Consider the following 26,071-nt stretch of genomic DNA (forward strand, 5'->3'; position numbering starts at 1 on the left):
ATCTGATTTTGTAATGTTTAAATAACCTTGTAAGTTAGGGAGTGCTGTGAGCTAGAATTTGTGAATTTTATGCAATTGTAATCGAGCATATGGTAGCGTAGGTAAAGAGATTCAGTAACGTTAGATATACCGCTAACGTGTTAATTATGCCCTGTCGCAGTAAAGCGAGGGTGAAGTTCTATCGGATTAGTTCAGAATTTATTGCCGTCAGATCAACGTATAGTCTTTGCATTTCTTCAAGCTCTGATTATACGCCTTCTGTATTGCCGTCAGGTCAAAAAGAGGTCTTCGTATTGTATCAAGCTCTGACTGTATACCTTCTGGATTCTTCTCGGGTTAATACCAAATCTATGCATTTCACCGAGCTCCGACTATATGCCTTCTGCACCGCCGTCAGGTCAATGTACAGACAATGTATTACCTTCAACATTACCGTCAGGATAAGGTAACATATACGTATTTCATCAAGATCTGACTGTATGTCATTCTTATTGCCGTCAGATCCATGTACAGTCTGTAATGTGTAAAGCAGAACGGTCTAAACAACTCGAACAACCCGGGAGCCTACTTCTCATGATAGTATTCTGACTCTTTTATAATTACAGCAAGTGTCAACTCCGTAGAATAACGGCTACCAACTCATTAAACTAAATGGATTAAAATATAATCTAGTTAAACATTGTAATGAATACCAGACTGAAACAAAACACAAATAAATTATTTTAAATTTAATACATAACAGCGTTTTTGTTAAATACTTTGAATATCGCAGAGAAAGAATATCTGCATTAACATACATTTTAAAAGTTCCAGAAAGATTTATGATTTGTTAGAAGAACAATTGCTGATGATTAGTTACTATTAGTCAGAAGCAAAAAGAAGAAAATCAATTATACAAATGGTTCATGTACGAATTCTAGGATAGTAAGTTCCAAAATAAATGCAACAGAACGATACTCATAATGACTCCTTTTGTATGCATTTATGTTGGGACAGAACATTTCTACAATGCAGTGAAAGGTAATATATATTTTTATCCCATTAATGACTATTCAAGGGACAATGAGCTTGGTGTATCAGGGAAGAATAATAAAATTCCTGCTCATTTCCAGGATGAATTGAACTGTGTTCATGTTGCAGAGTTTTCTGGGCTAAAGTCAAAACCATATTAGTATTAAGCTTATTTCGAAGAGACAAGATAGGATATCCAAAATTATGTTATCAAAAACAATCTAACATTCTAAATGTAAAAAGAAAGCTCTTTTTTTATTTAGATCGTACAATCACGTGATGTATATCATAAAACCAAAAATAGCACTGTATGTGTATGACAACAGGTGCTACGTTACGGACACGAAGTACTGAAAAGCAAGTATCATTAACAGTTTGTGTCTTTTCTTGTACTGTTCTTTCTTTTGTTATATTTTAGCTTAATCACCATGTCTATTTGTATATCATCGGTGATGAAGTCATTTTTTGGTGAAGATAGTTTCAATGTATCTTTTGTACTTGCAGTAAAAGAAAAAGAAATATGGTGTATATCCTGAGAAATCTTTGATTACGGAGTTGCACTTTTAGTACAAACACAAATGTTAATAATTCAGAATGTATATAGCTAAATTTTAGTATGGTTAGTCCCTTTTTTACATCGCCAATGTTGCCACAATGATTGATCGTAATCAGTATAATGGTTCTTTGGTAAAAATCAACCAGTAGCTCTAAAGCACTTATCTAATTCATCTTCAGGTTGTTAGAAATCAACCAGCAGTACTAACCAACTGATCAACACGATAGTAAACTTCAGCCAGTACCTCTAAGCACTTATCCAATTCATCCTAATGATGATAAAGAATCAACCAGTAGCTCTAAGCACTTATCCAATTCACCCTAATGATCTATCAAATCACATCCTTAAACAAAACACTTTCTGTCGTAAGTCTTGTTGTATGAAAACTTTGTGCTAATGATAACAACATAATCGAAAAAGATCTTGCATTCATGTTCTATCAGGTTTAGTGCAAACATAGTCTTGCTATCATCGTGTATCCAAATTTTATTTGTTTAGATATAACAGTAATTAACCTGTTAACTACTATGCAGTATGTTATAGCTTATACTTCTCAAATCAAGCCAAATAAAATGGCTATCCGTGTTAAACTATGTATAGCTACTTTAATAATTTATGCGAGCATTTGTTGCTCATAAAAGAAATGCCTCATGTTTCTGTAAACAGTTGTATCAATTGAATTCTTTGGATTAGTTTGGATGCACTCTATAGGTACTATGATGCTTTTTATTGCTGAGTTGCAATACATTTCAAAATCACGTTTTCTATGTTTGTGCACGGTATTAAAATGCCCTTTAAACTCATCTGGAATAGAATCAAGTGTGATATTTGTTACAGTTGCTTTTGTCGCTACGCCATTTTTTCTCTCCCCTGTCAGCGTAAAAATCCCTTCTTCTACTGCTTCTTTATCATTTACTATTGCGCAATCGGTTCTCAAGAACCTGGTCTGTGAAACAGACACATGTTTTATAATTCGTAGTTTTGATTGATACCTTCTAGAGTCTTCTAAGCTTTTATAGGTGTTATTTTAAATCTGAAATCCTTTCGAAGATCAAAGCAATATAACTAGCAATGATCCGTAATAGTCTGAAAGTCAAATAATAATCAAGGCGTCTTTCCATAGATATAACACTGAATAGCTTCTGCGCCGAATTATGCGCATTAGCTGCCTCTGATCTCAGTTTTCTACATTGATTGATTGATTGATTTTATTTTTAACGGCGCATCAGCACTGTAAGGCTATTTAGCGCCAAACAAAATGTTATTTGTATAATCTTTTAAAAATTATGATAAGTCTAATATCGACCAGCGATATTAAAACACAAATAGTTAAAATTAAAATGGTAAGATGGTAACGGTGAAAAATAAAGCTTCCCGATCAACGGGGGATGTAAATGTTGTATGTTAATGAAAAATGATGAAAAGGTATTAAAAAGGGACGGTATATATCTTGCATAAAACTGCACAAGGTGACAGCATACAAGTTAGAGTTTAGAGTAAATATTTACTGCTTTCAGGAACTCTATAATACGAGTGATGTTTATAGTATCAAAAAGTTCTTTCATGTCATGCACTATGTAATAGCGATCGCGCGTAGGTTGCAGATCAAAACACTCTATCATAAAGTGCTTGACAGTGAATGGTTCATTGCAAGAAATGCACTCTGGTGGGTCTTCACCTTTTAGTAGATTGGAGTGGATAATGTAAGTATGACCAATTCGGATTCTTGCAATGACTACCTCCTCCCTACGCATGGTTCTGTAGGAAGGAGTCCATTCTCCTAGAGTTGGCTTGATTGCATGAAGTTTGTTATTCACGGCATCATTCCATGATGCCTGCCACTTCTGACGAAAGAACTTTCTGATACAAGGTTTAAAATCAGTATACGATATTTTAAAATCAGATGGTTCCTGAGTAAGGGCCGTTTTAGCAGCGCGATCTGCTTTTTCGTTACCTTTAATACCAATATGGCTAGGTAACCAACAGTATATTATATTGTGGGAGACACTCAGCTCGGTATTTTTTACGAGTATGTTTTTCAATAATGGGTTCTCCAGTTTTCTATTGTGTAGTGACTGGAGTACTGATAGAGAGTCGGAGAAGATGATACTGTTTAAAATATGTTTCTTTTCTATATGTTGCAGAACAAAGTCTATTGCTCTCATTTCGGCTGTAAAAATTGATGTTCCATTTGGTAAGTGAACTTGCGTTGTGTGATTTCCACAAAAAAAGGCTGCAGCAGCCTTTTCCTCATCCTTTGAGCCGTCGGTATAAATTCTTGTGTAATTTTTATATTCGGTGAGAAGTTCTTGATAACAGTTGTGGAAGACGGAGGGGTTTGTCTCCGGTTTTTTTCCATCGTGTAGCGTAAAAAGTACTTTTGGTTGTTTAAGTACCCAGGGTGGTGTTTCGGAGATGGACGTTTTCTGAATTGTAGAAAGATCAATTTTTGAACTGTCAAGGTTGGATGATATTCTAATGCCAAAGGAAGGTATGGCGTTTGGTTTGTTTTCGTATAAGGTTTTGTATTGGGGTTGAAAAACAGCCGAAAAAGCAGGATTCTGAGGGTTTGATTTTAATTTGAGAGCATACTGTGCGGAAAGCATTTCTCTACGATGCGATAACGGTGGTTCGTTCGCTTCAGCTAGCAGGCTCTCACACGGGGATGTTTTAAATGCTCCCAGAGCCAGTCTTACTCCCTGATGATGAATTGGGTCAAGCATTTTCAAATATGATTTTCTGGCTGAACCATACACAACGCAACCATAGTCCAGTTTGGACCGTAAAAACGTTCTATATAAACTGAGTATGACTTTTCTGTCAGCACCCCAGTCAGTGTGCGCTACTATTTTAAGTAGGTCAAGTGTTTTTAAGCATTTAGCTTTCAAGTTCTTTAGGTGTGGAATAAAAGTCAGTTTTTTTGTCAAAGATAATACCTAAAAATGTTGCTTCCTCAACAACTGGAATAGGTGTTCCGTCCAGCGTGAGGTGAGGTTCTTCGTGGTGTCGTCGTAACTGACAGAAATGCATGCATACCGTTTTTTATTTTGAGAATTTGAAGCCGTTCGTACTAGCCCAATTTTGAATCTTGTTGATATTTTGCTGTAGTTGTCTTTCAATTGTATGCATGTGCTCTGATCGATAACATATTAGAAAATCATCAACGTAAAACAAGCAATCCACACCAGGAGCCAAACACTTGGTGATGCTATTAATTTTGATGTTAAAAAGAGTCACAGATAAAATACTGCCCTGGGGCACACCCATCTCTTGCTCGTGCAGATCTGAGAGGGTAGCCCACTCGTACCTTGAATTCTCTGTCGGAGAGAAAGTTGGATATGAAATAGGGCAGACGGCCTTTTAGACCTAGATCGTGCAGGTCATTTAGTATCCCGTACTTCCATGTAGTGTCATAGGCCTTTTCTAAATCAAAGAAAACCGCTACTAAATGTTCTTTCTTAATAAATGCATCGCGAATAAATGTTTCCAGTCTAACCAGATGATCATTGGTGCTACGGCCATATCGAAAGCCACTTTGAAAAGGAGATATTAAATTGTTAGTTTCCAAGTACCAGACAAGCCGAGAATTGATCATTCGTTCCATTGTTTTGCACACACAGCTTGTGAGTGCAATTGGTCGATAGCTGTTGGGGTCTTCGCTATCTTTGCCTGGTTTGGGGACTGGTATTACAGTTGCTTCTTTCCAGATTTTTGGTACATTACCAGTAATCCATAAATCATTGAAGAGTTTCAAAAGAGATGTCAATGATGATTCTGGAAGGTGTTTAAAAAACTGGTAATGTATTTCTTCAGGCTCAGCGGATGTATCATGGGCCTTATCTAAAGCCTCCCTAAGCTCTGATAGTGAGAACAATTGATTATAACTTTCCGAGTTGTTGGATGTGAATTTTAAACGTGACTTTTCTTTTTGAGTTTTAAGTTTTCGGAAGGCTTCTGAATAATTAGATGATGATGAATTTTTCGAGAAACTGTCAGCAAGAGTATTTGCAATGTCACGTTTTGAACTAAAGTTATTATTGTTCAGTGTCAGATGTCGGAGAGGGTTTTGTTTTCTCTTTCCGTTTATTTTGCGTATAGTGTCCCAAACTTTCTTAACAGAGGAACGAGAGTTTAAAGAAGAAACATATTTCTTCCACGATGCTCTTTTACTTTCTTTGATTGTGCGGCGAGCTTTGGCCCGGACAATGCGATATATATTTAAGTTTTCGGGCGTCGGATGATTATTAAATTTTTTTAATGCTTCTCGGCGTAGTTTAATGGCTTCCTTACATTCCTTAGTGACCCAAGGTTATTGGGTTCTTTTACAATACGGCGAGGACTTGGGAACGGATTCGTCTGCAATCTCTATTAAAATAGATGTAAAATGCTGAATGGGGTCGTTAACATTGAAAACTGTATCCTCATTCAGCCTAGTTTTACAGAGTGTTTCAAACTTGGCCCAGTCGGCCTTCTTTACATTCCATTGTGGAATTACTTCATCAATTGTAGAGTTAAGATTTACAAGGGAGATTGGGAAGTGATTGCTGCTCTGAAGGTCATCAGCGACCTTCCATTCATAGTCCAAAAGCAGCGAAGGAGAACAAATTGTCAAATCGATGCATGTGTATATACCCGTGCCTGGGTGTAAATATGTTGGTGTTTTGGTGTTATATAGACACAGATCGTGTCTAGAAATAAAGTCATCAACTTTGTGACCTCTGTCACTTATATGATTTGATCCCCATAAAATGTTATGGGCATTAAAATCCCCGAGTAAAATAAATGGCGCGGGAAGTTGTTAAACAAGGGTGTCTAATTCGTTTGGAACTAGATTAGTGTTTGGTGGTAAGTAAATAGAGCAAAATGTAATCACTCGATGAAGAGTGACGCTTACAACAATGGCTTGTAAATTTGTGTTTAAAGGGATGACGCTAAGAGGGGCTCTGCTGTTCACAATAACAGAGACTCCTCCTGAGGCCCTGTCAACATTTTGAGAGTAGTTGTTAAACAGGGAGTAGTTTTTAAGTGTGATGTTATCTGCATTTTTCAAAAATGTTTCCTGAAGACATAGTACTGCAGGATCATGTTCGTTTAAAAGCAGAAGAATATCATGGTAGTTGGCTTTAAGTCCTCTACAGTTCCATTGTAAAATGGTGTTCTTCATTACAACTTTATAGTGAAGATTCTGGAACTAGGTTAGACCTTTCTCGGAGGCAATCTGTTTGGTTATTTATCTGGAGGAAGTACGGGGGTATATTCTTTGTTGTTAGGTCTGGCGCCACCTTGAGGACATGGAGCAGATTCTTCTGCATCCATATTCTCGAAGTCTCCAAACCTATTGTGCAGTTTTATTGGGTCATCAGACCCTTTTTGCTGCCTATTTGTTGTCGACTTTTTTTACTGTTTGGTGATCTTGGTGGTGGAGGATTGTTGAATGTTGTGTGCGTCTATGTTGAGTTTTTCTGGGGTTTGTAATGCGGAATGTTTGAGACGGAAGGGGATTCAGGTGGGTCTGTTTGGGTTTGGACGTCTTTCGTTGCTTTTTGGTTGCTCTTCACTATAGATGAGAAGAATGAGCCGGGGAGTGATGTTCTAGCTTGTACAAGCTTCCTGGCCTCTGGATATGGAATGTTGGATGTGTATTTGACCCTTTGGATTTCCTTCTCCTGTTTCCATGTATCGCAATCTTTTGAATTTGCATGGTGTTCCTTGCCACAGTTGACGCAATGCGGAGTGGCTTTGCACTCGGATTCCCGATGAGAATGGTCTCCACATCGTCCACATATTTGATTTCTGGAATAGCGGTCTTCATGATGACCGTATTTTTGACATTTGTACCATCGGAGGAGATTTGGTATGTATATCTCAACCTTAACTTGTAGGAACCCAACTTTGACAACTTTAGGTACCGTTGGTTTGTTGAAGGTGAGTATAATGGTGTTGGTGTCCTGCAGATCTTTGTTTCGTTTGATACGAATCCTACGAACTGCAGTGACACCTTCACTTTTCGTCCCCTCTACGATGCCTTTGTCGCTGACTCCAGCCAAGTCACGGCAACGAATGACGCCTTTTGATGTATTTAGAGATGTGTGTGCGAAACAAGTTACTGGGATGCCATGAAATACTTTAATTTTTTGAATGTTCTCAGTGTGTGCTTTGCGTTCGCACTCCACAAGCAGACTACCTGATTTGATCTTTTTAATGCTTTTTGGTTTGCCGACTAATCCAAGCATAGTCTTTTCGATTATAAATGGCGATAGTGCGGCTAGGGATTTGGTTTCATCTTTTGATTTGATGACCATGAAGCGAGGAAAGGATTCCACACTATATGGTTCATCATCTGAGTCAGTTCCCGTTTTGGTACGCTTATTTTGATTTTTTTTATTTTCCATCTTGGCTTGAATAAAAATTCAACACCCGTGCTCCCCACCCACCAAGGAGCCCAACAAGGGGACACTTTTCAAGTGCCGGGGATGCACAGATGCCATACTCAGTTGATAAAATTACCTTTGATTGACCCTGAAGTCGCCAATTTCTAAGGTCGGTAAAATTACCCCCCGATTGACCCGTTAAGCCACCGCCTTCTAGGAAGTCTTCTAAGACTTGGTAAAGGGAAAGATTAAAGGAATAGAATATAGGGGCAACGGTGGTATCAAGAGAGATACAAAGAAAAAGAAAAAGAAGGTGAGAGAGTTAATAAAGACTTCCTAGGGCTCGGCGTGACCAGCCGATTTGTCGGAACCGGGCCCATCCCGACCACCCGTCTAAGAGAAGTAGAGGCCAAAGTAGTGTATTGCATGGAAAGCCTCTGCTCAACTACCAGGATCCTTTCCTCCCCCGACACGGGACGCAACCCACGGCAAACAGGTTGCCTCTACTTAGTCGCCTTTTACGACACGTAGCGAGGCACTTCGGGCCTATTCTACAACCCCGGACCCGCAAGGGGAAGTTTTCTACATTGTTCATGATGCCTTGATTAATAATATTATTAATATTATTTATACTAATGGATAAAGGTGACTACAAATCTTCGTACGTCATGAAAATATTTCAGCCATTCAACTTGAGATAATCTCACTTCCATATAACATAGTGTCATTGCAAGCATTTTGTCTAAAATTGCTTTGTTAGTGTCTCATTTTACCTTTATAGCAAATGAGCGTCCTATTCAACATTTTCGAACCTAAAAGAAAGCCACTATATATAATGATGTCATCTTACATTGTTGTGCTCCCTTTTCTCCACACACATGTGTGTTTGATGATATGCAATAAATTATATGCCTTTGAACTCCACTTACTCACTCACCCAAGCAGGTAAGTAAGCAGGCATCCATACCTGTGCCTGAGAGACTTGCAGAGTAATGGACATACGCAAGATTAAATCATACCTGTGCATGAGAGACTTGCAGAGCAGTGGACATACGGAAGATTAAATCTTACCTGTGCATGAGAGACTTGCAGAGCAATGGACATACGGAAGATTAAATCATACCAGTGCCTGAGAGACTTGCAGAGCAATAGATATACGGAAGATTAAATCATACCTTTGCCTGAGAGACTTGCAGAGCAATCGATATACGGAAGATTATTTCCTCTATCATCAAAGCGGCCTGCATGTTTCCAAAGCCACGCATGGCGGTTCCGGTAGCGGTATTTGTCTTACATACTCGGCCATTCAGTTTCAGATTAGGAATCTTATATGTCGATTCAAACATGAGCATTGTGTGTTCCAGCCCCTGATGCAATATGGAAAAAAAAGCTGTTGTTAGACAATTGGTATTCGAAACAAGTAATGAACGTAACTCGCTAACAATAACAGCGACCATCGTCTTATATCATATCTTTCTGAGGATAAATTTGTTCATGCAGTAATATCTCCAACTAACAGGCAATAAAGTGTTATAATAGGATAGACAGGTATATTTTGTATATAGTTTGCTTTGTGCATTTATCAAATTTTATTTTATTTTGTATACTTAATCAATCGTGTGTTCTTTTAATTTTGCTCTAATGTCATAATGTTCTACTCACACACACACCCCACTCCCAATAAAAAGATTTGAGTACTGTAACGTTATTTATAATGATTACTGAGGACATAACATTGTGTGACAGCTTTTCCTCTAACATGTTTTGCCATGTTTCACGAGACGGATAGCATATTCCATTAAAAGAATTGTTTAGTTTCGACAAAATTATGATGAGTCAACGTACCATGGGTGAATAATCCACGCTATGTCCTCCATCAGAATACAGATCAGCTTCCACTGCATTTATTTTTCCGCTTTTGTCGAATCCAACCTGATAATTGTAAATCTTACAGATAAATATTTTCCAATCTTTGAAGTACGTCTTGCTACCTAACGACGTACATTAAGAAAAGCGTATAAAGTAATAGTCACGTCACATACATTCTGGGAACTTGGGTATTTGTATTTTTCTCCAAAGGTAAAATAGCAAATATCAAGGAATATAAAAGAAGCTATAAAAAGTGCAGAAAAAGGAGAACTAATTTGTATTTTGTTCATGAACGATTTATGTCAGAGATGTCCTGCAAGACATATTGATATTGCTCTGTACAAATATAAACGGCAAATGAATATTAAGGGGGTAACTCTGGATTTCTGAAAGAAGTATTGTACATTTGGTTTCGTGTGATGCATGCTAATGTGTATGTGTGCCTTGAGCCTTCATTCAAAAGTCACCTGCCTTGATATTGCTATCCAATCACCATTTCAGCGGTGATGTATGCAATAATCAACCTCGTTAAAATTACCATTGGGCATATTATATCCTGTTACGCATCTGGATCTAAACCCATATATGCACACAAACACAGCCCCTGGATCTAAATCACATGGACCCATACAAATAAAGCCATGCGATTAAAATATTTTATTCAAGGATTTAGTGATAGTGAATGCATGCAAACTTCTGTCTCCAGTACCTATCTGGCTTTCTTGGGTCTGGCTTATGGCAAGGTATATTGAAATGATACTTTCTTGGGTGTGCCTTATGGCAAAGTATACTGAAATGATACTTTATTGGGTCTGTCTTATGGTAAAGTATACTGAAATGATACTTTCAGTGGTCTGTCTTATGGCAAAGTATCCTGAAATGATACTTTCTTGGGTCTGTCTTATAGCAAAGTATACTGAAATTATACTTTCAGTGGTTTTAAAGTTGGATTTTTGAAAATGTCTGGCAAGTTTAGCTTCCCCCCACCTCATATTTGCACACGCCATAAAATCTAGAAGTATAGTTTGCTTTGGTTATTTATAAATAAAAAGCGATCTGTTTCACAAATGGGTAATACATTAACTAAACATTTGGAACTAACGCTTTAGCCACAATGAGATCAACTAAGAATGCTCACTTTATTAAAGGAACACTGTTTCGTACCTTGTACTTTACGTAATAGGCATGCCTTTTGCCCGTGATTAGCATGTCGTCCTCCCTAGACAGAATGCATCGAATGGGCCTTCTCATCCTATGAGAGAAAAGTTGAATGTAAGTAGTAATTAGCTTTTCTTATTTAGATTATATCACAGTAATTAGCTTCTCTTATTTAGATTATATCACAGTAATTAGCTTCTCTTATTTAGATTATATCACAGTAATTAGCTTCTCTTATTTAGATTATATCACAGTAATAAGCTTTTCTTATTTAGATTATATCACAGTAATTAGCTTTTCTTATTTAGATTATATCACAGTAATTAGCTTCTCTTATTTAGATTATATCACAGTAATTAGCTTTTCTTATTTAGATTATATCACAGTAATTAGCTTCTCTTATTTAGATTATATCACAGTAATTAGCTTTTCTTATTTAGATTATATCATACTTCACACTATTCTAGGCCTCAGTGTGTTTTTAAAGGATTACATTGACAAAGGCATGACCGTTTGAGACAAATAATGCAAAATAAAAAGTGTAGAACATTCACTACCTGATTGAAACTTTATACATGCATGTATGAATGAAGTAATGAACTGAACATTTACAATACATTAGATAATCTTTCTGTACACTTTCTCATATTAACGGGTACATTCGTTAAAAATTCTTATAAACCAATTCTTCTTCTTTTATTTCAAACAACAAAGTTGCTAAATATAAGAAATGTTTATTAGATTGTTTGCCAGTTCCGATATTGTACTTTAATACGTCATCATTGACATGCATAATTATATTCTATGTGTTTAGACATTGGCATTCTGAAAAGTTTTAACATCGTACTCAGTTTTATTGTATCGAGTCATATGTCTTCTATCGTATGCTTTTCATGGCAAGAAAGTCATTGTTAATATTATGGAAAGAAATAAAGAAAGAAATATAGACAGAAAAAATGAAAGAAAGAGAATGAAGAATTACTTGTAAGCAGCAACAACAGCCGGACCAGATGCATGAAACTGACTTGTTACTTTTCCACCAAATGCACCTCCTGAAAAGAAATGACGAAAACATGTCTCAAGATTATTCTATCATCGGAAATAAAGAAATAAAGAGAAATCCAGTTAGCATATATGTCACCTATTTTAAAATATTTTGTTTCCATATGTAAATGGGACAAATGATCCAAATCTCAGCTTATAATCTAGTTTTTAATATTTTGTGATTAGGAATGTAAGTTCCTGAAACCAAATACGTACTCATTTGAAGAGGCCGAAGAATAAACAAGAAAAAACCAAAGTTTGTAAGCACTATAATACTTTAAAATAATTTTTAAAAGGTCAGAATACACTTAATTCATATTTCTGAACATTACTATCTCATTTGTGCTACTAATAGAAACAAGCCTTGACTACAGAGAAGTCCAATATCGTCTAGGTATCATGTACAATTAATTTCTTGATGGTTATTATCAATCATTTATGTAGTCACAATCTGTTAATTCAATATTTTGTTATCAAGCAACTACGTTTCTACTGATGACAACTTGGCTTCTCCATGCATAAACAATTAGTAATAATTTAAACATGAGAGCTCTGCATGTCTAGAGTAAAGAACGCAATCATTTTCCTGGCACAATGTCATGTAAAATGAGTAAATTTACCTGATGTGTAATGTATTAATATACAGTTGAACACTGCACTCATTACAGAGGAATGATATGATCAATTTGAAGATCTATTTGGACATTATTTACGGGGATGCAGCCTTGAAGTGTGGGAAGGTTTCATACTAATGCGATCGCGTTAGTATTCTCAGAGAGACAATTTGCTAAACACAGTTGCTCTCTGCTTCGAATACATTCCTTGATACATTACCTTTAGGATAATAGGCAACAAGGGGATGCGGTGCTGAGAATCCTATCTCTAAAACTGTCACCTTCGAGGGAATAAGAATGTTTACCTTACCTGTATGAGGGTAAACAGCACTCCTAGTATCAAAAAAGCGCAACTAACACTCACCAATCCGTGATGACATTACGCGGGTAAGAGAAATGGAAGTAACTGATTTTTTCTTACCATGTAAAATCGTCGGGCGAATCCAGAGAAAAACCGTCATTGACGCCCGTGATAAGGCTATTCTGACTTTGAAATGGTCTGTTAATAGTGTCGGTTGCAGATACCTAGCCTACCATACTCAATTCCCGTCTCTGCTAAGCTATACCACGCATAATAAGTTTCAGAAGGTTGACTGCTTTTCAGCCAACTGCAAATAGGATGTCTCGAATTGCCATATTCCGTTTGAACGCGAGGCTCACAGATATAGCTCTGATTTCATGCGCTGATTTTTCATGAGGCTTTCTTTATAAGTTGAGATATCGAAATAAGAAGAGGATAATACCCAGTTTAGCCATAATGCCAGTGCTTGGGTGGTCGTATTTTCTTTCTCCAGCTGGACCAGGAAAAAGATGCATTTCCTAGCATATAGATACTTTTATGTACGCTTTATATTCTGTTTGAGCACGCAGACCGAGTCCTGCTTCACAGTCTCCCGAGTCTCATTAAGGAGGAGTGAGGACGGATGACATGACCACTTTTTGATTTCTACGACATCAACCTCAAGGAAGTGATGGCTAAGAGCTCAAACTGATTTGAACTGAGCCATGTCAATACCAATAATTAACTTCACTGGAAAACTGGATGAGAGAGTTTGGCTTATTAAACAGTCAAAATTGACTAATTGGCCCGATAAATCCTTACTTTAACAACTATCCACTCTACCGTGATGCATATACTAGTCTGAGACCATAGGGCAATGGCCTTTGAGGACTACCTATTCTTCTCGAAATGTTCAGTCCTGAACATCGACCAATGTGAGCGAGACCAGCACGACCGTTTTAAATCTGTATTCTATATGATCCATTGCAGGATCAGTTTACAATAACTCAAGGTTATCCCTCGCATTCGCCAAAGTGGTTGTCCACACAGGGTATTGTGTCAACGTCAGAATAAAGTATGGGGGATGGGGAGGATGATGGGGCCCTGCCATCGTCTCTGTATACGGTTTTTTATCTCACCAAAGAACGAACCGTAAAGATTTGAGATGGCGGTTGAATCGGCGGCCGGGCACGTACCACGGTTTGTCTTACAAGCATTAACTAGTGGTAGAGATATGTGTACGCCGATCTATTCGCTATCGTCTGTACGGGTAGATCAGCTCTCGTTTTTATGTACGGCCAAGTTGTTGGCTGGACGGCCGTTCGGTATCCATCTGGTTGGTTCAGTGCGGATAAATGGAGGGATTGACTAACCCGTTGTCCATGTAGCTCCGTATATCAAGATGGGGCAGACCGGTAAACGGCACTGCTCGCCGAAATAACGGACTCCATGTCACTGACTTTGGAGTACAGCCGGCCAATCGGATGGGCTGGCCGGTTGGCACCCAGAACGGCGTTTTGGGGAATGATCTAATAAGAGAAACGGATTCATGTCCGAAATGTACCCAATGCGCGTGAACTTACATGTCCTATCACCATGTGTGTGTGTGGGGGGGGGGGACTCACATTTATTGGGCTGCCGACAAAGGGATGATTCTTTCCCTGTACTCAGAGTCAGTGTTGTAGGTTACTTCACTTTCTGTCGCTCGAGACTTAAGCCGTTTCTTCTTCGTGCAGTCGCGAAATTTAACAGCTCTGGCACACAAGGTTGCCAATATTTAATCTCAAATGAGAAGAACAACAACAAAGAAGAATAATCGAACAACCCCAATGTGTTCACATGTAACAAAACAAAAACTACTAGAAGAATTCATTGTACAAGAGGGACACGACTCGTACCTTTATCGTTGATTCTAGTAACTAATATTGTCTTTGTTTTGTACAAAATAACATGCAATATCGTTAAAGCATCGGTAATATCAATAACACCAGTGGAAGAACACTTTGTGTAACAGAGACACATATCATGCGTGCCCTTTTCAACATTTTATCTTGAATGAAAACTGACGAAAACACAGAAAATAACAACCAGAAAGTGTTCAAATATAATAATAACCACACAAGTTTCTTACATCGGCGAAAATACATGCAGTGTAGGCAGATATGTCAACAAGACTGACCAATGATACTGTGTAGGAGTAGAACGTCACAACAACAGTACATTTCGCAGAATAACGATGAAACGTGCAAACCACTGCATTCAGTGCAATAAAGACGTTGTCGATCGGTGGTCATTAAACCACAAGCTTAACTTAGATTCAGTGAGAGATGGCTAAACTGTTTCCATTTAACAGTGGCAAGGGGAGAAAATGGAAGGGTTGAGAAGAGTTTCGTCCCTTGGTCTATTTATACTATAGATGGGAAAGACGATATGTTTCGTCTTTATGAGATTGCTGGATAAGAGAACTAGCGCAGCTTCTTTGTAATGTTAATGTGACTGGGAAATGTATTCAATGGAGAAATGCGCGAAAATTCTTAAATTTAATTTTGTGGAAAGTGAGATTTTCAAGCAATAACTGGATATTTTACTCGATATTTCTTCAGTGACTGTGCTACCTTTGATTTATTTTTGGAAATAGTATAGACTCCTCAAAATATAAACTCTCTTTTCCTTCTTTATTAGCTTTGCCATTTTCATATAAGCTTTCACCTTTATTTTCGAAATTAAATTTCACTAAAATAACCATTCAACGTAAGAAATAAGTATTGTTATATATATATTTATATGATGTATGTAACTTTTGTTCATGATTGTAGAGTGTAATAGTCATTTTATAAACAACATATTACATAGATAAATTTTTCCATGATTGTAGGCTAAACTTCAAAATAATTTATGTAAACATGTTTACATGGATGTGAGTTCAGGACAATGGTTTTCCTCTTGGAATTTCCTGGTCTACATGATGCTTAAGTAAATGACCTGACTTTGTTTACAACTGATAATGTCCTAAAAAGGAATTTTTCACCCTCATTCTGGTGCTCTTAATGTGTCTTACGTTTTATATAAAGGTTGTTTACATCAAAATTATTAGCTGACAGTTTAACTTCTGTCTAGTAGAATCAGTCTTTTAGTTGTGCTCATTTATAATTTGAGAGGATGAATTTAAATTATTCATTGGAAGTAAAAGTGCTCATTCACTTTTTGACTAAATCTTTATTTTGGGATCATTTTGAATACATTCAAGGACATTATGGATTATATCATTGTGATACATCATGACTGTTACCACATTAGTACATTCAATGCTACTGACACATCTGTACATTCAATACTGAATTCATTCGGAACTCTATGCTTTTGAACTTGTGATAGAACTTTTAGGATTATTTGGGTTTCATTTTATAATACTGTAATTTCCTCTTTAATTTCACTTTGTTTTCTTGGAAATTAAATTATGTTAACTTTTACCAAAAAAAATGTGTTAGTTTCATTTATTCTGTTACTTAGTTTAAGGTCACAGGGTCGTAACAGTATATTGTGTTGACTATAGTTTGGTTTGCTATCTATTGCTGTCACAATCTATTATCTCTTTTCAACTATCCCTTCTGTCTCTTCGGTTGTTAATCATAATTTCACAAACATTCAAATATTTACTAACTCTATAACGAGATACATTTTATTGTTATAACTATGTTGTTTTCTGCGCTTGGAAGATTCGTGATGATTTTAAGGTGAAATAAGCCAAACAAATTAAGAAATCGGAACAGATAAAACAGATATTCATAAAAACGTTCAAGCATTCTATAAATGTTTTATATATTCTCATCACAACTCAGACATATTAGTCCCCATCCGTTCCTATCAAAAAAGAAAATATCAAAATATTAATAATAACGTACATTAAAAGATGATTAACTAATGCACTTTTCAATACAAAGCACACTGAAGGAGAAATGTCGGTATGCTTAAAGGAAAGCTTTTTAATACAAAGCACACTGAAGGAGAAATATCGGTATGCTTAAAGGAAGACTTTTTAATACAAAGCACACTGAAGGAGAAATATTGGTATGCTTAAAGGAAGGGATTTTAATACAAAGCACACTGATGGAGAAATATCGGTATGCTTAAAGGAAGGCTTTTTAATACAAAGCACACTGAAGGAGAAATATCAGTATGCTTACAGGAAGGCTTTTTAATACAAAGCACACTGAAGGAGAAATATCGGTATGCTTAAAGGAAGACTTTTTAATAAAAAGCACACTGAAGGAGAAATATCGGCATGCTTAAAGGAAGGCTTTTTAATACAAAGCACACTGAAGGAGAAATATCAGTATGCTTACAGGAAGGCTTTTTAATACAAAGCACACTGAAGGAGAAATATCGGTATGCTTAAAGGAAGACTTTTTAATAAAAAGCACACTGAAGGAGAAATATCGGCATGCTTAAAGGAAGGCTTTTTAATACAAAGCACACTGAAGGAGAAATATCGGCATGCTTAAAGGAAGGCTTTTTAATGCAAAGCACACTGAAGGAGAAATATCGATATGCTTACAGGAAGGCTTTTTAATACAAAGCACACTGAAGGAGAAATATCGGTATGCTTAAAGAAGTTTTTTTTTTTTTTTAAAAAAATAGAAACCACAAAGATAAACACATGCATACTTAAAGGAAGACTTTTTTAAAAAAAATATATATTACACATTGAAAAGGAAGCACCAGCTTGATTAAAGGAACGTTTTGTTTTAAATATAAAATACACTAGAAGAGAAACGTCGGCAATGATCTTACCCAGTCTCTTTGTTCGAACTACAATCTTGTTGTTTGGAACGTGAAGAATTCTGCTGAGAGAACTCTGCAATACAAAACCAATATCATAAATTTTATTCAAAAGATATTTTAAAAAAGTTTTTTTTTATAAAAAGAAAAAACATATTTCTGCTGTATGTGTATGTATTTAAGTAATTTCCAGGTAAAGTTCAATTCCACATTGTGTACCATTAACTGAAGAAAAGGAACAAAATAACACGAAAAGATCGATTCCTAAGAAGAGAAAATAAAATCTACAACATGAATATTAATATAGGCCAAAGTTTATCTGCAAATTACTTTACAGTATTGTGCATATTTTTTCATTACAAATGTGAAGTACTTCAGAAGCATTTTGATGTAACCCCTAAAAAATCTTGATATTTTAAAAGAATACTGTTTATATAAATCATGTTGGCCCTATAGTTTTAAACATTTTTAACACGTTTCCAGTGGAGGCTCAATACTGTTCTGACATTTAAACTAAGTAGAAGAAATACCATTTGCCACACATTTTCTGTGAGGAAAATCATTTCAATCATGTTTTAAATAAGATCACTGAAGCCTACAAAATAGAAACCGGAATGCTAATTATTGTAATATGTGAATAATTTATTTTCCCTTGCTATTCTACCTGTGTTGACGTGAGATCCTGCGTTCCGACGAAAATTTCCATCTCGTCATTCTCCGTCCTAGGTACGGCAATCGCAGACTGAGTCTCCATGTAGAAATGCTCCTGCCGTCCAGTCTCGAATTCACCCTCCATCACATGATCCGACTCCCGGAAACCCTCTATTACATCTCCAGTCACCAGTTCCTCTTGAAATGGGTAGAACGACTCCTTTTTTATTGCATCCTTTTTATAAATACAAGAACAATATAAGCTGAACGGTACAGAGCATAAAATACAATTACATACTGTGACCTATGGATTTATTTTACGTAACAGTAGAGAGAGTATTGCAATATTCCTTCTTCACAAAGACAAGATAAATAGAATCCATCAAATTTAGGCAGTCTAGTTGGAACAATGAGGGCTGCAAGTAATATTCGGCTGACTTATGTGGTGTACATTACTGAAGTCATTATCTAGGAATCGTAATCAAAGTTGCATGTTAGCTGGTACTGACAATAAAGGCTCCATGTGATATGCGGTTGACCTCTGTGTTGTACATTACCGAAGTCTTTATCTAGGAATCGTAATCAGTGTTGTATATATTAGTTCACATTATTTTACTAGTGTCATGATCCGATTTGTATTTCACACAGAATCTTCGGCTACATCAGATTTAGAGTGTAATGTACATACAAATGCTTACAAACCGTGGGTAAATATCACGACATCAAGTTCTAGCTATGATTGATTCCTAGTGCACGAGAAACACAGTGAAAAAAAGCATGCTTTCTTTGATGGAAACAACGTGTATTTAATAAATTCAATAGCTTTCGATATTTACAGAAAGTTATTAGCATTTGTCTGGCAGCATTACAAATGGAATATTGTGTGTGTTCGATCGTCTGAATTCACATACATCATTTGGTTGTCCGTTATATATCAAATACATGTATTTTATTTGACATACGCCTAACGCTTTAAAATGCACAAGTTATGTAATCGATCAGTCAGTACATGTAACTAGAGTTCAACTTCGAAATGTAAAACCTTAACACCTTAGAACATTGAAATGATAACCAGAGTGTTCAACTTCAAAATGCAAAAATCTTTATACCTTAGAACATTGAAATGATATAGCTATAAGAGGAAAAACTTTTGATTGTAATTTTATTTCTCTAAGAATTCTTAATTTCAATTATAAGAATATGTTCCAAGACTCGTATTCTATTTGTTTATCTTTATTCATGAGTTATGTATTGGGAAAGTTTGGAGAATAAGAACTTACTAGGATAGAGACAGCCAACTATGTGTTTTGTATAACTTGATAGCGACAACTGCATCTGAGTTTTTGTATATCTCAATATGTTTTCACTTTTTTTGCTTGTAAGGACACTTTCAACACATTATGTGCAATATCATGGAATGATACCTAAATGCATTTCCGAGAGACACACCGAGGCAGTCGACCAATGGTGGCCATGACGGGTATCGAATCCGTTGCCTTTGTGTTACGGTTCGATGGTCTACTGAGCTACCACAGCTCAACAAAAGAATCTGAGTTTTGTATACTTGGATATGTTGTTTTTTGTGGTTCCTGTTTATACGGAACTTTCAACGTATTATTGGCTACAACATACGATTATATACCTGAAAAGAAACAACCGCATCTAGGTCCTTGTACTTGATCGTGACTGCTTTAGAGGCCAACTTCGCCTGCTCTCTTGTGTCTGCAACAATTGCACCGATTATACATCCAACGTACGTCACCTGGTAACAACAGGACGCAAACATGTCAGCAACATTAAAATCAAACCAATAAATATAAAATATACTTATATAGCAGCCAGTGTACTGAAAAAAATATATGTGTTAAACTATTTTTAACAATGGATATTAGCTGAGATAACGATAAATTAAACGAATTAAAGCAGCTATCTTCGATCAGAAGTAGTTAGAGCATATAACGGTTTTTTTAAATTACACTCTCATTACCAAAGTTTCGTTAGGGTAAAGTCGTTGCCAGTACATATTGATTTTTGTTTATCGTTTTGCTGATTGTGTAGTATTAACATTTTATTTTATTTTGGGATTATGCTTTCTTTATTCTTTTTTTAAAGTATTAAGTCAATCGCAAATATGTAATTATCCTTCTCTCTTATTATTTTTTCAAAGTATCTAACAAATCGCAAACATGTAAGTAATTATCTTTCTCTTATTCATTTCTCAAAGTATCTAGCCAGTCGCAAACATGAAAATAGTTTTATCCTTACTGATAACACTCATTTTTGATAGTGTTATGTATCTATATCGTGCATTATTTTCATGATTATAGTTTGTATTATAGTTTGTTATTTAGTTTATAATATAGTATGTAATATGGTTTGTTATGAGCATTTAGCTCATAATATTTTTAATATTAACTTTCTTATTGATCGTAAGTTTGCACTTTTAAAACATACCAGTCTTATAATCATAGTGCGTAAATTGATTTATAAAGTGGGTTAAATTGCATCCAACAATGACCTGATCTGCTAACGCATATTGTGCTGATAGATCAGGTTCTGTGTTGTTTATTTTACTAATTTCTCCAAAACTGCAAAGACCCAGATACGCTGGTGCATTATGAGACAGCAGATGTAATTCTATGCAAATTGCAGTTGGATGCGACAATTATTCGAGTACATACAGTAGCTACCTCCATAAAACAGCTTGTTTCATAACAAAATTAACTCAGAATTACTTCTTTCGATGCGAACACTTCTTCATCTGGAAGTATTGGTCCCCAGTGATTATCTCCCGGAACGTCCCTGTGATCAATAAATCCCCGGACACCGGGCATCTGTAAGGCCTTTGATACATCCACGTCTGTTATTGTTGCGTGGCAACGGGTACTAGTCACAAGGCCTAGGATCAGTTCATCTGTAGATACATACTGATCTGAGATCACTGATGCTTTTTTAAGGCCACTTTTCAAACTTAGATATATTTAACAACAACCACAGAGATCATATAATGAAGATTTTAGTTATTGATTTCACAGGTTTAGAAACACAACGGGTGTTCACATTCAATCATACATTTCGACATCTGGAGCAAGTTGTTTATACTTGTCATACCCTGCCCTCTATAGCTTTCCGTTGTGATTGATATCATTAAAATCATTATTGTTGTTCTCCTCAGCTTAAACGTGATGAATACGGTCTTTAAAGTTCGAAATTATGCCACACAAACTAACAATTGAACAATTCAGCACACTATCCGGCTGTTGTAGATTATGGTTTGGATCAGATACACCAACAATTAAACTACAATGCGAGATAAAATACTATATGGACACATCTGCGACATTGACACATTAAATGCAACTGAAATAAATATATTTCATACCCAAAACCCATATTCAATTAAAAACTACTTCTTTATCGGTAAGGGCATGATGTGATATCGACAAAAATAATTTGGCAATTCACAAATTCAACTAACATTCCAGAGGGAAGATTGTAATGCGATGTTTAAACTTAAAGAATAAAAAGATTACAAAAATATTTGAAACCACTCATACTTTCATATTTATTTAGACACGTCATCTGAGTAGATGCGATCATTCACTCTGATTTAGAAACCAAACATATTTTCGGCTTTATGCGTGTAACTTACGTAGACTGCCACCCCTGTTAACATGCCCTGTGATTACAAGTCACACATACTTTCAAATTTAGGCATGTCATCTATGTAGACTGCCTCCCCTGAGACTATGCCCTGTGATGAAACGCTGGGTACCGGTCTTCCAACGGCATCTGTCTGTTCCTGGTCACTGGGCACATTCTCGTACAACTGAGTGCTTTCATAGGGAGTTTTCGTAAGCGGCTCTATCGCACTTCGTGTTTCTTCTGGAGTCTTCTGAATATTTTACATTGAAAAGCAAGTTCATTTACTCATAACGAATAACCCAATTTCAATGAAAGCAACATCTAAAGATAATAAGTTTTCATTTTTGTAACACATGTATGCACTTCAAAGTAAGTATAATACATACGGTCTCTCATAATACCAGCATGTTTTGTGGAAGTTGGTCAGTTTCTACTAAATTCTTTAAGGCCTAGGCCCGGTGCAAACTGGTCAATTTGTACTGATAATGCGTGCAAGCCTTGTTTCATCTGTATGAATATCTTGCGATGAAATAATGATTGCTTTGCAGCCTAGGTCATTGTTGCATGTGATTTCAAATTATATTGTACGCGAGCGATAATATTACACTATGTTCGCAGAATTATCGTAATTGTATAAAACTCTAGTTTCAAGAAATCTTGTTCACTTGATGAACCTGGTGTGCTAGTGTGTTTGTGTGTGTGTGTTTATATATATCAGCACATACAAAATATCTTTCAGCATCCGCCACAAGTCATAGTCATGTAAAGTTTTACAAAGACAACGGTTTGTCTGTTTTATTTGTTTGCCTTGTCAATGTTTTGTATTTTCCTTTGAAAAAGAATCTTTAAGAGTCGAAAGCGCTTAGGCTAGCTAGATACTAGTTTTACACTGTTCGTAGTCAGTTCATTACATTTATCTTAATCAATCCCTGACAAACGTCATCCTTTGCTGGATCCAGTGCACTTGAATGTATGTTATTCGCCATATGATTTGTATTATATATATATATATATATATATATATATATATATATATATATATATATATATATATATATATATATATATATATGTGTGTGTGTGTGTGTGTGTGTGTGTTTGTGTGTGTGGCTGTATGTGGCTGTGTGTGTAACTTACCCATCTATTGCTCTGGGTGAGAACGCTGATGTAAAATTTAAACAAGAACCCAGAAGCTAACTTCAGATGGTAATCTGGGTCAGATTTTGTTCCAGCTGCCTTGGTATGCAGTTCTTCTGAGAGGGATGTCATCAGGTCCGAAAGCAGAACCTCGTTAAATTCTCTAAATAAGGACATTATTTTTTTTTATTTCAAACATATGCTGCTAGCATTATGTATTTATCGTGTTTGTGTGTGTTTTGAGAAAAAAATATTTATTATGACATCCATATGCGGGTTACGTCAACAATGGCTTCGCTTGCACGAATGAAACTCGACATCCGTTCGACTAGATACAAATCATACAAAAGGATTAAACATATCCCATGGCATAAGCTTTTGTACTTAGCAGACAAAGGCGCATTATGACACAGCAATGTACTCATACAATACACAGTCACTCCAAATTTCTATTGAAGAAAGCAAAACTCATAGAAATTATTATAAATAAGTACAAATATACACCAGAGAGAGTGCTGTCCTTAACTGTATGATGCTATTCATTCTAAACATATACTAAGTTTACTGGGCATTCTCATGCATCCTCATATAGGAACCAGGGACACCACATCCCGCTGTCTGATATATATATATATATATATATATATATATATATATATATATATATATATATATATATATATATATATATATATATTATATATATATGAGTCGTTTAACATTACGTATTTGATAAACGTTTATTCCTCTAAATTGATTCGTGTAACTAAAAATGTATAAACATCTATCTTGAAACGTTAAAAGTCACTAACCTTCCTATCGCTTTTTCCGCCGACTTGTCAGCAATAATCATTGAACTCCCAAATCCTCCAAAACAGAGGCGAACAGACTCCACAGTGTTCCTACCTTTCGAGAATTTTACAAAGAGCGCACCATTCCCCGTACACAAGGAGAACGTACGGCGTCCGGCGACTTTGAAGAACTCAAGGTACTCATCCTAGGGACGCAGTGTTTAAGGAGTTAAAGTTTTGTTGCAAGATTTTTATTTTAGCAAGATTTTTATTTTAATATTATCCGATGCCACAAACATACGTTTTCACTTCTTAAAGGAGATAAATTATATCTGAGATGAAATTCATAGTTAATTATTGAATTCGTTTGTTACATACCAAACTGAATGTATATTTATATTTATATATTGCTTTGACTTCAAATCATTCAAATAAACAGCATACATTGTGAGACACTGAGGAATCTGATTTCGGTCCGGTTCATTTTGATGAGGGACTCATTTTTCAAACTAATTACAAAAGATATTTCGTTACGTTGAATGATGAGCTTAATATTATATATTATTTTTCACTGGAAGAATAATAGGTCTAGTTGAGAAAGAGGAGAATATGTTATCAACCAAAAAAAAAGAGTAAAATTAAAGACTTTCACTGGGAAGACGCTTGATGAGTCATTCTCGACAATTTAAAATAGCTTTATGTTATCCAGTATGTTTTATGTATGTTACTATTTATATTGAACATTACCTCTGTGCTGTATGGAAGAATGATAGAAGTTACTATCTCCTCTGGTGCAAGGTCAAGGTTGCCGTTGTATTTCACAGTTCTCTTCGTATTAACTAGACAAATGGAAAGTATTCTTCTTCACAGAGAATATCAGCTGTGCCATTTATTCAAGCTTATTAGTCTGGTCACATAGTCAAAATTTATACTGAAGAGTTTGATTCATATTTTTAAATTTAACCATATTAACTTTTGATTACTTCTGGACAAAAATTTATCATCTTAACATATTTTAAGAATTCTATGCAGTTTATTTGTGCCTAATATAGTGTTCAATGAACTTGGACAAACGATGTTCATGAAATACGAATCTAGCCAAATACATAAATAGGGCACAATTTCATAAACTATAAATATTGAAACATGGAATTTACTGGAAAAGTTTAGATAAGATATATTGGAAAAATTTCTGATGAGACTTTCAATAAATACCCCAGCCAGGCTAAATTTCCAATGTATTTGAAATTTGCAAATGTCCTCGCTAGAGTTCAACTTATAAAAGGACGTATGTGTAAAAGTATCAGTATTTTGATTGCAATATTTTATACATTCAAGATCAGGTATAAACATTCTTAAGATTTTTCAAATTACTTATGTCACTGTATAGGATATCTCCCTTTTAACAAGTAGAACATTCAGCTACCTGAAGCTATTTCTATCGATGCTCCAACAGCAGCTAGAAGGGTCGGAAGGTCATAGTTCGACCTGCTGTTGATTAAACTACCTCCAAGTGTCTACAATAAGTAAAACAAACTTTTTATTTCTCTGCAAATATGTGAACTTTTAAATATATAAAAAGTTATTTGTTGTAAATTTTAAATGTTTCATAAGGTTGGTACGCTGTTGTTCAGTTACATATTATTATGTTTAACACTCGCAAAGGAGCACTGACCCAAAAAAATGACGTCGAATCTTAAAAAACATAGTACCTCCATTAATTTCAATATATGTATGTATGTATGTATGTATGTATGTATGTATGTATGTATGTATGTATGTATTAAATGGAAGCTTAGTTAGACCAGAACTTACAGCAAGATTCCGGATCTGATCAGCACCATAATGTCTCACCAAGTGGAGAATCGCCGGAAAGTATCGCTTCTTGTCATCTACGGTAAAACGTACTGTTGTATAATATGCGGGCAACACTATTAAATACACTCATGTTTATATTTTTCATGTCTACTTCTCTATTGAATGTAAATAATAATAATATGATTATAGGACATTCTTTTCACAATTTGAATTAATGAATTTAGAATGCTAAGAAATTTCACCCATGTAATTCTATCATAATAGCACGAAAGTGACGCCCGTTATGAACCTCGCTGTTAATTAATTCCGACAGCAAAATAGAGATGTTACACTGTCATATAGTTACA

At 35.7% G+C, this 26,071-nt stretch overlaps 1 protein-coding gene across 3 annotated transcripts in view; it reads right to left on the reverse strand.

Moving 5' to 3' along the window:
* Nucleotides 1-26,071, reverse strand: part of LOC149791930 (xanthine dehydrogenase/oxidase-like) — a 71,522-nt gene that overhangs the window by 18,690 nt on the left and 26,761 nt on the right. For all 3 annotated transcript variants that reach the window (XM_089970449.1, XM_089970450.1, XM_089970451.1), the window contains 14 exons: nt 25,722-25,798; nt 25,333-25,423; nt 24,654-24,745; nt 23,928-24,112; nt 23,116-23,278; nt 22,036-22,228; nt 21,069-21,247; nt 19,976-20,095; nt 18,347-18,568; nt 17,695-17,758; nt 11,948-12,017; nt 10,972-11,059; nt 9,784-9,870; nt 9,114-9,305 (listed from right to left, as the gene is read on the reverse strand). In XM_089970449.1, coding sequence (XP_089826575.1) covers nt 9,114-9,305; nt 9,784-9,870; nt 10,972-11,059; nt 11,948-12,017; nt 17,695-17,758; nt 18,347-18,568; nt 19,976-20,095; nt 21,069-21,247; nt 22,036-22,228; nt 23,116-23,278; nt 23,928-24,112; nt 24,654-24,745; nt 25,333-25,423; nt 25,722-25,798 — 1,823 coding nt within the window. The remainder of the gene's footprint in view (nt 1-9,113; nt 9,306-9,783; nt 9,871-10,971; nt 11,060-11,947; nt 12,018-17,694; nt 17,759-18,346; nt 18,569-19,975; nt 20,096-21,068; nt 21,248-22,035; nt 22,229-23,115; nt 23,279-23,927; nt 24,113-24,653; nt 24,746-25,332; nt 25,424-25,721; nt 25,799-26,071) is intronic.

This window comes from Sinohyriopsis cumingii, chromosome 9 (genome assembly GCF_028554795.1).
Source record: "Sinohyriopsis cumingii isolate HCF-2022 chromosome 9, ASM2855479v2, whole genome shotgun sequence".
NCBI classification, from domain to species: domain Eukaryota; kingdom Metazoa; phylum Mollusca; class Bivalvia; order Unionida; family Unionidae; genus Sinohyriopsis; species Sinohyriopsis cumingii.